The 11954-nt window shown below is 55.7% G+C and overlaps 2 protein-coding genes across 6 annotated transcripts in view; one reads left to right on the top strand and one right to left on the bottom strand.

Annotated features, from left to right (window-relative positions):
* Window positions 1–11954, top strand: part of LOC117869139 (alpha-2-macroglobulin-like protein 1) — a 777004-nt gene that overhangs the window by 29287 nt on the left and 735763 nt on the right. The window lies entirely within an intron of this gene.
* The window catches only part of LOC117869140 (alpha-2-macroglobulin-like protein 1), a 582774-nt gene continuing 577670 nt past the window's right edge, over window positions 6851–11954 (bottom strand). For 4 of the 5 annotated variants that reach the window (XM_034755678.1, XM_034755680.1, XM_034755682.1 and 1 more), the window contains 8 exons: window positions 11463–11674; window positions 10995–11207; window positions 10720–10844; window positions 10195–10291; window positions 9704–9772; window positions 9153–9255; window positions 7623–7664; window positions 6851–7285 (listed from right to left, as the gene is read on the bottom strand). In XM_034755678.1, the coding sequence (XP_034611569.1) occupies window positions 7251–7285; window positions 7623–7664; window positions 9153–9255; window positions 9704–9772; window positions 10195–10291; window positions 10720–10844; window positions 10995–11207; window positions 11463–11674 (896 nt within the window). In that variant the 3' untranslated portion in view covers window positions 6851–7250. The remainder of the gene's footprint in view (window positions 7286–7622; window positions 7665–9152; window positions 9256–9703; window positions 9773–10194; window positions 10292–10719; window positions 10845–10994; window positions 11208–11462; window positions 11675–11954) is intronic. The other variant, XM_034755679.1, reaches the window with a different exon arrangement.

Below are 11954 nucleotides of genomic sequence, written 5' to 3'. Positions count from 1 at the left end.
GATATCCTCAAGTGCTGAACTTATTTACCTTACCACAGAGATGGCTAATTAGTCTATAAGTACCTACACGGGAAACAAATATTTGATAACAGACTGTTCAATTTAGCAGAGAAAGGCATAATACAATCCAGTGGGTGGAAGTTGAAGCTAGACAAATTGAGACTGGAAATATAGTATATATTTTCAACAGGGAGGGTAGTTAACCAGTAGAACAATTTCCAAGTGTTGTGATGAATTCTCCATCACTGGCAATTTTGAAATCAAGGTTGCATGGTTTCCTTTAAGTTCTGCTCCAGGAATCTATGAAGCTGAATCTTTGCTGCTACAGTCTCCGTACATTGCTTGTGTGCTGAGTATACTCCAGCCAGAGGCGCCGATGCCGTAGGTGCTTCAGCCATGGAGCACCCATGGAAAAAAATTAGGGGTGCTTAGCACCCACCGACAGGCAGCTCCTCCTCCCCCCAGTGCCTCCTGTCTGCCGGCAGCCCCACTGATCAACTGCTCCACCTTTCTCCCAGGGCTTCCCACCCACCATGATCAGCTGTTCCACCGTGTGCAGGAGGAGCTGGGGGAAGGGGGAGGAGTGGGGACAGGATGCGCTCGGGGGAGGGGTGGAACTGGGTGGGAAGGGGCGGGGTGGGAGCTTGGGGCAGAGCAGGGGGTTGAGCACCCCCAGGGCCCAGAGGAAGCCGGAGCCTGTGGCTCCAGCCCTCGTCTTTTCCACCCACACTGAACATGTTGTACAGACCCACTGCCCTTCATCAGCACTGAGCCTGTTCCTAACTCCACAGACCCCCTGCTCTTCTACCGCACGGAGCCAGCCCCACAGACCCCCTGGATGGGACAGGGCACAGACAGAATAGATCCTGCTATGGATTCCCATCGAAATACACCTCGGCCGAGGGGAAGGCGCGTTGTGCTTGGAGCCAACTTTCATTTTTCCACCGGCTTTTATTTACGAGTTGGGATGGAGAGAACAACGAGGGACATCTTCAAATCCCGACTGGCTGCCTTGCGGGAGGACGGGCTTTGGTCAAACACAAGCAATGGGCTGAGCACAGGGAGAGCTGGTGCAGCTCTCTGGCCTGTGTTATGCAGGAGCTCAGTCGAGATCATTGGTTCCCAAACTGGGGGTCGTGACCCCTCAGGGGGTTGCACGGTTATTATGTTGGGGTCGCAAGCTGGCCGCCTCCAACCTCAAACCCCACTTCACCTCCAGCATTTCTAATAGTGTTAAATATAAAAAAAGGATTTGTAGTTTATAAGGGGGGGTTGTCGCACACAGGCTTGCTGAGCGAAAGGGGTCCCCAATACAAAAGTGTGAGACCCACTGGTCCAGCTGATCTAATGGCCCCTCCTGGTCTTACACTCCACGGCCCTGGGCTGTAGGGCTGGGGTCTGTACAGGGGCAAGCAAGAAAATGTTTGTTTTTCTTTAACCCCTCCCCCCAGCACGAGAAATTAAACCCCAAAACTCCATCCCAGGAGCAGGAAGGTTGCAAAGTCTAGAAGTGAAAAGGTCAGCAATGCCAGAGGGCAGATTGCCCGTGTCATCCCTTACGCAGCTCCCTCGTGCAAGCACGTCATGGTACAGTCTGTTCTTACACAAGCACGTCCTGTTCGCTCCGTGAGTCGGACATTTCCTAACGTGCCAGCACTCAGCTTCACCATGTTTATCATGTTCTTTTACGGTAGGTTTTTATGGTATGAAATAATTACCTGGGGTGCAAAAATCTACCAGCTGGCTGAGGGCTCTCACTCACACATGGGCACACGCGCCAGCGGAGCCCCAGCTGGACTGGGAGGAGAATTCAGTTTCCATGTTTGCCCTCACTGGAGGGGTGGGAGGGGGGAGAGGAGAACTGGGTTTCCTTGTGCAACAGGCAAATCGGCTGGGTAACAGAAATACCCACTGCCCCGAGTCCCCTACACCCGGCCCATTCTGAATCCCTGCAGTGAGGGTGGGGATGCATTCTCTCTCATTAATGTCCCGTCCAGTGCAGGGGGCAGAGAGGGCTGGGAGAGGGATGTATGATCCATTGGGACTGGCTGGGTCCTGCAGAGAGAGACTCAGCAGAAAACACAAGGGAACTCTGGGTTTGGGAAGAGGGGGAGGGGAAAGGGCTGGTCTGTCACCTCCCCTCCCCCCCCACTACAGACACCTACACAGTGAGGCTGCAGCCTGCTTGCCCTGGCTTGGTGTCAGCTCCAGGGATGCAGAGATCTGGCCCCAGGTCACTGCCCCTTGCTGGTTTACCCTCAAATATTTACCTGTCCTCAGGGATGGTTCAAAGGTAACAGGGATTTCAGTCCCACCAGGCAATCAGGGCCCTTTGGCGCTGGTGAAGCCGGGGGTGTGGTGGGAGGCCCCTGCCCGGGGGAGAGCGATTCAGGAAGGGGATGATGTCAGGCATCAGGCCTGGGACCCGTATCCCTTAGATCAGCGTCCATGGACCGGCTCAGGTCTCTGTCACGGCTAGTCCTGGCATCACAGAGCCCAATTCTGCCCTCGGTCACAGCTGGGCATCCCGAGACAGCCCCAGCCAATGACCCAAACAGGCTCTGCAGCCCCAGTGTGGTATGGGCACAGCTGCGGGAGCGTCTCCCAGAGCAGCATTCGCCCCCCGGAAATCAGAGCTGGGACTGAGCGACTGGGGACAGCTTGTCCTGCCCCTCCTGACCCGGCCCTGTCCCCGGTCAGTGCAGGGCTTTCCCAGGCTGGATTGAAACGACTCAGGGGGTGGGCAGTGGTCCCCAATGCGGTGACCGCGGGCGCCATGGCGCCCACTGGGGTGTCTAAGTGCACCTGTGTACTGGCCGTCAGACGAGCATCCGCCGAAATGCCGCCGAGAAGCAGCATCATCCAGATACATCACTGCTGAAATGCTGCAGATTTTCGGTGGCATTTCGGCGGCGATGCCTCTGGATGACGCTGCTTCTCGGCAGCATTTCGGCGGCGACGCCTATTGACTTTGCCGCTTGTCGATGGCATTTCGGCGGATGCTCGTCCACTGCCACTGACTCAGGGGATGGGTCTGCAGCACCCTCTGCTGACCAGACTAATGGCTCTTACAAGGAGGAAACACCTGGCGGTGCCCAGCGTGAGCCAATCACTGCTTTGGGGATGGCGGCAGGAGGCGGCACTGTGGGGGGTTCGAGCTCAGTGATATTCAGGCAGGAACACAAGTGCCAGAGGGGAAATGGGGATTGTTCTGAACAATTTATGTCAGTGGTTCTCCGCCTATGGCCCGAGGACAAACGGGGGTTGGCAAACTATGTCTAAGGAGTCCCCGAAAGGCCGTCGTTCCCACAGAACAGTGCACAGGTGCCGACTTTGACAGTTCCCGGGGGCTGCTCAACTCTCTCTCCCCCCCCAGGTCCTGCCCCCACTCCGCCCCTTCCCCCAAACCCTGACCCCGTTTCTTCCTGACCTCCCCACTCCACCCCTTCCCCCACAACCCCACCCCACCTCGCTTCTTCACGCCCCCACTCCGCCCCCCCACCCATCCCCCTGCCTCTTCCTGACCCCACTCCTTCCCCTCCCACCCAGCGCCTCCTGCACGCCTCTGAACAGCTGATCCTTGGCGGGGGGGGAGGCGCAGGGAGGGAGGGGGAGGAGCTGCTGGGCAGGGCCCTCCGGCGGATCGGAGGCACTGGGTGGGGGAGGGAGAAGAGCAAATCCACAGGGCTGATCCAGCCTCGGAGCACCCACACACTCGGCGCCTATGGAACAGTGGTTTTCAACCTGTGGTCTGTGGCCCCCTGGGAGTCTGCAGACATGTCTAAGATTTCCAAAGGGGTCCAGCACCTCCATTTGAAAATTGTTAGGGGTCTGCAAATGAAAAAAGGTTGGAAACCCTGGGGTTTCTATCTATGCAATATCTGAATGGAATTTGATGGAACAAAGAAAAGCCAATTCTCCAGCCTGAGGGCTGAATATCAGAGACCCGCTGCAAACAACGGAGGTGTGAGAGATTAAGAACATAAGAACGGCCATACTGGGTCAGACCAAAAGTCCATCTAGCCCAGTATCCTGTCTTCTGATAGCGGCCAATGCCAGGTGCCCCAGAGGGAATGAACAGAACAGGTATCATCAAGTGATCCATCCCCTGTCGCTCATTCCTAGCTTCTGGCAAACAGAGGCTAGGGACACCATCCCTGCCCATCCTGGCTAATAGCCATTGATGGACCTATCCTCCATGAATTTATCTAGTTCTTTTTTGAACCCTGTTGGAGTCTTGGCCTTCACAACATCCTCTGGGAAAGAGTTCCACAGGTTGACTGTTCATTTTGTGAAAAAATACTTCCTCATGTTTGTTTTAAACCCACTGTCTATTAATTTCATTTGGTGACCCCTAGTTCTTGTATTATGTGATGGAATAAATAACAATTCCTTATTCGCTTTCTCTGCACCAGTCAAGATTTTATAAAACTCTATTCTATCCCCCCTTCGGTTCCTCTTTTCCAGGCTGAAACATCCCAGTCTTACTAATCTCTCCTCATACAGAAGCTGTTCCAGACCCATAAGCATTTTTGTTGCCCTTTTCTGAATCTTTTCCAATTCCAATCTATCTTTTTTTGAGATGGGGCGACCACATCTGCATGCAGTATTCAAGAAGTGGGCATACCATGGATTTATATAGAGGCAACATGATATTTTCTGTCTTATTATCTATCCCTTTCTTAATGATTCCTAACATTCTGTTCGCTTTTTTGACTGCCGCTGCACATTGAGTAGATGTTTTCAGAGAACTATCCACAATGACTCCAAGAACTCTTTCTTGAGTGGTAACAGCTAATTTAGACTCCATAATTTTATATGTATAGTTGGGATTATGTTTTCCAATGTGCATTACTTTGCATTTATCAACACTGAATTTCATCTGCCATTTTTTTTGCTCTTTACAGTCTGCTTTGGATTTAACTATCTTGAGTAGTTTTGTATCATCTGCAAATTTTGCCACCTCAGTGTTTACAGATCATTTATGAATATGTGGAATAGGACTGTGCCCAGTACAGACCCTTGGGGGACACCACTATTTACCTCTCTCCATTCTGAAAACTGACCATTTATTCCTACCCTTTCTTTCCTATCTTTTAACCAGTTATCAATCCATGAGAGGACCTTCCCTCTTATCCCATGACAGCTTACTTTGCTTAAGAGCCTTTGGTGAGGTACTTTGTCAAAGGCTTTCTAAAAATCTAAGTATACTATATCCACTGGATCCCCCTTGTCCACATGCTTGTTGACCCCCTCAAAGAATTCTAGTAGATTGGTGAGGCATGATTTCCCTTTCCAAAAACCATGTTGACTATTCCCCAACAAATTATGTGTCTGACAATTTTGTTCTTTACTGTACTTGTAACCAGTTTGCCCTGTACTGAAGTCAGGCTTACCGATCCGTAATTGCCAGGATCACCTCTAGAGCCCTTTTTAAAAATTGGTGTCACATTATCTATCCTTCAGTTATTTCAGTACAGAAGCTGATTTAAATGATAGGTTATAGATTACAGTTAGTAGTTCTGTAATTTTACATTTGAGTTCCTTCAGAACTCTTGAGTGAATACCCTCTGGTCCTGGGGACTTATTACTGTTTAGTTTATCAATTTGCTCCAAAACCTTCTCTAATGACACCTCAATCTGGGAGAGTTACTCAGATTTGTCTCAAAGAAAACATTGCAAGACTATTTTATTATGGAAAGGGTCAGGCAGCCTAAATATCGGGGTTGATACTAGCTCCCCCTATAAACATCACCAGCAACAAGAATTAAATACTACCATGTGGGTTAGTGTGACGTTATGGTTACAGAACCCAGGCCCGGGCACAGAGAAAGAGAAATGTCTTTCGGTGACTGCCCCCTTGGTGTACAGAGGACAATACCGTCTTTCAATATGGGAGCACTTCCTATTCCCCAAATATTAAAGTCGAGTTTTCTTGCTGCCTTAGACAGGCACGTGCAGTCCTCTGGGACATATTTGTGCCATCCTTTCCAACTGAGACTGAACTTGTGATCTTGACTCTTTGATGCATCTTTCACACTCTGGCCCTGGGGAAAACCCCTGCACCTACAAACTGCATCAGGTGCCTTTAACATCTGCACAAAGAAAAAGGAGCTTCCTAGTTTTAAAGGGGACCTACAAAGAGTTCCTGCTTCTTTACGATGGATAGGAAGGGTCTGAATGGTCTATGTATTTATTTTTCTTGCTTCCTGTTTACCCTGTAAGTATCAGGAATGTCAAGTCTGATCTGCCCTGGGGTCTCTGGAGGACTGGCTGGGTATCCCACAGCATGTACACTAGGCTCTCACACCTTGGTTGACTGGGGATAGACCTTTCACAGAGATCGCCTTTCCCCACAGTGTTCATTGGTCCATGGAATTAACAAAATACAAACAGAACAAGCAAGAGTTGTAAGGAGTCGGACAAGCTATTCCTCCCTCTCTAAGGCCTTGGCTTTTAAAATCAATTTAGTTCAACCCATGCAAGCGGGTAGTGGTGCTCCTGTCGGTCTGAGAGAAGAGTTGATTCTGGTTTAGCTTCAATTCCTAATTGATTGAACCTAAACTAAAATAACCCTCCTTCACACCATAATAAGTGCATCCAGACTGGGGTTTTCACTGGTGTAAGTAAACTGGTTTTAAAACTAATTGCAGTTCAACTGGTTCCATTTTCATGTAGACGTGTGTAACGAGAACAGCTCTGCCAGCCAGGGCTTGACCCCACAGCAATGACCGAAGGGCTGGGGAAGGGGACAGAGCCACGGACCCAGGATCTGGCTGCTCTAAGGATGCACAGGAGCCGTGTGAGGAGCAGCAGTAGGGCAGGCATAAAGCGACAAAACAGCCTCACAAAGACATTGGGTTTTTGTATTTTGGTTTACACTGAACCTGCCGCTCCAGGCACGAGGGGCAACAAACCCCAGGGGTCCCCACTGCAGCCACTGGTCCCCGCGTGTGACAGACAGTTGGGATCACGCGGGCCGGTCTGGAGGCTGAGAGATGGGATAGAAGTTGGGATGTTTGCAGAGCGAACGGGGAGGCGTTGGCTGAAGGAGGTGCTAAGAGTCTGTGTCTCGGCTTGGGGCTGCAGCCTCCTTCCAGCCCAGGGCCAGGGGGTAGGGCGAATTGTATAGGGAAGAGCAGGAGATGAGACGAGGCCTGTCCGTGCCCCCCCGATCCTGGGGTTTCTGGCTGACGGTGCGGTGCTCTCGGGATGGGAAGGGAGCGGGATGCCCAGCAGGGGTGGGGGCTTCAGTGGGAATTTTCCATTGTGTCAGCGTCGGGGGCTTTAAACAAACACAAACATCCCCTGAGACGGGATCAAAATCATCCCCACACACCCGGCAGACACCTGTGGACATGGCCCCCTAGAATTCTCCCAACCCCCACAAAGACTCTCCCCTCAGAGTCACCCCCTGCCCTGAGGACAGATTCCCTTGTGCTCCACATAGACCCTTCCCCCAAGATGTCTCTCCCCCACACACACATGGTCCTGGTGGGTTCTATGCTCCCATCTCCCTCTCCTTTGCCGTCTACAACACACACAGACCTCTCTGGCCCATGGACTCCCCCGACCCATAAAGTTGTGGGGACTGGAGTTGTGTGTGGGTGCATCACACCTACCTGAGCCGCAGGGGGCGCTGTACTCGGCCTCTGTGTGTTCACCTGCAACAGCAAGGGATGTAAGGTTCTCATCCCCCCCCCAGTGGGGGGATGAGAACCCCTCCCCCAATCCCACACAGGCAGAGTCTGTTACCCCATGTGATGAAGTGGGGGAGTTTCTTGTTTTCCTTGTTTCCTATGGGGGGATTCTCTTGGTTTTCCTACGGTTGGCATGCAGAGGGAGTGGGACTCAGTTTCCCTAGTTGTTACGGGTTTAACGAGGTGATGGGAGAGGGAGTTTGTGGTTACAGAGGACCGGCGAGGGAACTTGGGACCCCAGCCACTGACGGGGAGAATTGAGACCCCAGCGATGGGTGATCTGGTGACCCGGAGACCCAGCTCAGGAGTCACAGCCGATTCTGGCCAGGGAGAGGAAAATGGGTTGGGAAGAGAGGATCCCAGTGACCTGACTAGCTGGTTCCAGCCAGAGGGGCCAGAGGACAGAAGAGGGGAGAGGAGGCCCAGGCGACCCTGTTTACGACCCTGTTTACCTGGAAAGAAGACAATGGACAGAGGCAGGGCTTGGGGCCAGTGATATCAGATGCCCAGCTGGGAAGCAGGGGTCTCTGGGCTGGAGACGGGGAGCAGGCAGAGCCCACCTGGATGCAGGGAGACTGGGATGTGCTGGGCTGAGGGAGGCCAGGCCTGAGGCCCTGAGAGTTTCCTGTGCTGTGTTCAACGCTCAATAAACCCTCCTGTTTTACACTGGCTGAGAGTCACTCCGGTCTAGAGAACAGGGTGCATGAACCCCTTCGGGGGGTGGAAGCCCCGGGGGTCCAGAGTGAATGGACTCCCCGAGGGGGCCCACAGCGAGAAACAGGTGTGCTAAGGCTCAGAGAGGCGCGGCTCCAGGAGGTGGAGGGGCCTTACCCCGAGAGAGAGTGGACCCCTGGGAAAAGGGCTGTCTCACTGAAAGGGGCACCCCCCACGGACCACACGGGACCAAGAGTGGGCACAATCTGTGAGTCCGTGACACCACAGCCCCAGGGGATCCCTGCTGTAGGTCTGAGCCCTAGAAGGGAGTGGGAGGTTGCCCTCAGCTGTCTGAGTGGGGCTGTGCGCTCTCTCCCATCCCCCATCTCCAAGTAAGTCAGACGGGCCCAGCAATCACCACTGAGTTGCCCCTCAAAATGCTCATGGAAACCGTCCTGCCACCTCCTGGCCCAGCACAAAAGGTTCTGGGGGCGTCTGCGGAGCTGGATGGCAGGGGAAATATGGGGGGCCTTGAAGGGTGGGACTCGCCTGCTCCTGCTGGAACGGCCCCAGTTACACCAGCCGCACCGTCCCCAGTATACTGATGAGCACATGGCTACCGTGTCCCTCATGGTTAGCCGACCTCACAGATCGAACCCGGGAAGGGTCTGACCTGAGTGGGATTTATGGAAACGGGGCACTTGGCACCTGGGGAGATTTCAGTGACCCCACGCCCTGAGTGTGACACAGAGCCCATGGGAACAAGTGTAATGGGGGTGGAGCCAGGGCGGGACTCACCCTTCTCATAGTAATCGTACAGTCTCACTGGGGCTGCTCTGAGATTCTTCAAAGGGAAATCCTGCTCCAGGGAAAAGGTGAAATTTGCCGCCTCCTTCATCAGCTACCGAGAGAGCGACAGAGTGAGCGCCTGGGCTGAACATCTGCACTGGCAGTTGAACCCCCTCCTCCCCAAGGTTCACACTGGCCCAGCCGCTTCCCCCTGCCCCTGCGGCCTGGAGCAGTGAGAAAATGCTCCCCCCAAATCCCTGTTCCACCCCCCTGCAAAATGTGACTCCTTTCATCACACTCAGGGCCCAGCTCCAGCCTCCCCAACCCTGAGCTCCCCATCGCTCCATTCACAGCCTGCCCTGGGGTTTGGCTGAGTCTGGTCCCATCTCCCCGTCCTTTATGGAAACGGGTCACTTGGAACCAGGGGAGATTTCAGTGACCCCTCGCCGTTCGTGTGACACAGAGCCCACGAGAGCAACTGTAATGGGGGTGGAGCCAGGGCAGGACACGCCCTCCCCGTTCACACCAGGCTCCCGGAGCCCCGAGCCGCCCGCACTCACCTGGTCCAGATAGAGCGTCACCTGGTCGTTCTGCACCTCCAGCCTCTTCACCAAAGGCTGCTTCTCCAGCTAGGAGCAGAGGGAGGAAACGGCTGAGCCAGGAACGGAGGGGCTTGGGCCAGAGTCACTGCTCTGCTGGGGGCTGGGACATGGGGCACCAAATGCCCCCGTGGCTGAGGGGCCTGGCTGCCACCCCCCATGTCAGTCACAGCTGAGCTCTGGGTGTTTGCTGGGGGAGGGGCGGGAGTCTAGACATGGGCGTTGTGTTGTAGGGAGCTAAGCAGGGTCAGGACCTGCTCAGTGACTGGATGGGAGACCTAGGGCTGCGCAGTGCCCCACTGCAGGGGGCAGGGCTCTGCAGGGGGAGCTCCCCCTGGGGGTCAGAGCTGCAATCTGTGCTCTCCTGGGGGTCTGGGCTCTCCCCCATGTATCATCCCCTGGTTTCATGCTGTGTGACTGGCCCGGCCTGTTCTCCTCCCTGGGAAGCTCACCTGCTGCAGGGAGCTCTTGACGGAGGTGTAGCCGGACGGCAGCTTGGCCTCGATGATGGCCATGTTGGAGGCTGGGCGCTCCCCGCTGTACCTGCAACAGGAGCCGTTGAGGTCGGGGTTTGCCCTGGATACAGACCCCAGGGGGATGGGGGGGGGAAAGCCCCCACGTCTTCTTGGCCCTGCAGGCATCTCTAATGCCCTCTGTGTGCTCTGGGCTGTGAGCCCCGCTAGCCCCCGGACAGCCCTGAGCTCCCCAGCAAGGGGCCCGGGCCCCAGGAGCTCCTTGGGAGCTGACTGTCCATTAGATCAGCCCCAGGACCAGCCCTTTAGTCCCTGGCACATTCCAAGGGGCCCCTGCCTCTGCCCCGAGCCCTGTGGGGGGATGGATCCCCCGGCGATCAATTCCTGCCCCGCCCTGGCGGTGCAGTGAGGCGGCTCTGCCCCGGCCATTTCCCCGCTGCCTGGGGCCTGTCCCTGCCCCCCGGGCACTCTGACCCAGCGGGGGTGAGGGGTTGGGGCTCGTACCAGGCGTGCAGCACGAGGCTGAAGCGGGATCTGGCGCTCTCGGTGCACTCCTTTGGCTCCGTCTCCACCCGCAGGTCAAAGGTTGTGGCGCTCTTTGGGGGCGGCACGTTGTAACGCAGAGTCAGCTGGGAGACAAGCAAGAGGGTTGGGGCAGAGTTTGCTGCCTCCGCTACCGCAGATCAGAGCCTGGGCCCAGAGCCAGGCGCCGTGGGGCAGGGCAAGGGCACAGCTAGTCACTGCTGGGCCGGCTGGTCCCCAGGGGCTCCTGCACTCACCTGCACAAAGACACAGCCCTTGCCGCTGGCCCGCACCGTGTACTGCCCGGGGATCTCCTGCAGGGCCGCTCGCTGCAGCACCAGCCGGTTGGCGTTCTCCACGTGGAATTGCTGCCAGGCCCCGCAGGAGCTCACCATCACCGACACAGCCATGCTCGCGCTGTACGTCAGGGCCGCGTATTTGGCCAAGGCCTGCAGGGCCACCACCGTGTCCTGGAGAGGAGAGTCACTGAGCTGCTGTCATGCTCTGGGGAGAGGAGCCTGGCTCAGACTCACTGCAGCAGGATCGGGACCTGCCGGGGCGCTGACACCGGGACTCCGGCTCCCAGCCCCTGAGGGCAGGGGGCTCTGCACCCAGGACTCCCTCTCCCAGGAAGGGCCCCGGCTCAGCTGCGGAGATGCAGCCCCGGGGGGGATCCTTACCCCTTCCTGCATCTGGCCGGTTTGCCCCGAGGGCAGGGGTGTTACCTGCGTGGAGGCGAAGCCCCTGTAGGGGTTCTGCTGCTTGCTGAGCCAGCGGACGATCTGGGCGGCGGTCGTCATGTCGGCAGCAGACACGTTGGGAAGGGAGAGATAGGCCAGGAGCACATAAGCAGTCATCTCCACCTCCGCCGACAGGGCCTGGTTCCCATAGGGGCTGGGCAGGGCCTTCACCTTCCTCTGCCAGTGCAGCTGTCCCCCTAGGAGAGGGGCCGAGGGAGGGACAGCCCCACAGCTGCAGTTACAACACAGTGGGTCACCTGTTTGCTTTCCAAAGTGGCCCTAGGAGCTTCCCAGGCCAGAGGGACTCCTGCTCCCCACTGAATTCAGCCATCTCTGGGGCAGGACACGGCAGCTGATTCACAGCACACAGGAGGGCTACACAAGTGTAACACGACACCCCTGGGTGGGTCATCAGCAGGGACTGAACCCTGGATGTCTGACTCGAAACCCCTGAGCCTCTGCTGCCTGAGCTACAAG

The sequence above is a fragment of the Trachemys scripta genome, chromosome 23 (assembly GCF_013100865.1).
Source record: "Trachemys scripta elegans isolate TJP31775 chromosome 23, CAS_Tse_1.0, whole genome shotgun sequence".
Lineage (NCBI taxonomy): Eukaryota > Metazoa > Chordata > Testudines > Emydidae > Trachemys > Trachemys scripta.
Note: the sequence above shows the minus strand (reverse complement) of the source record. Positions and strands in the feature narration are given on the sequence as shown.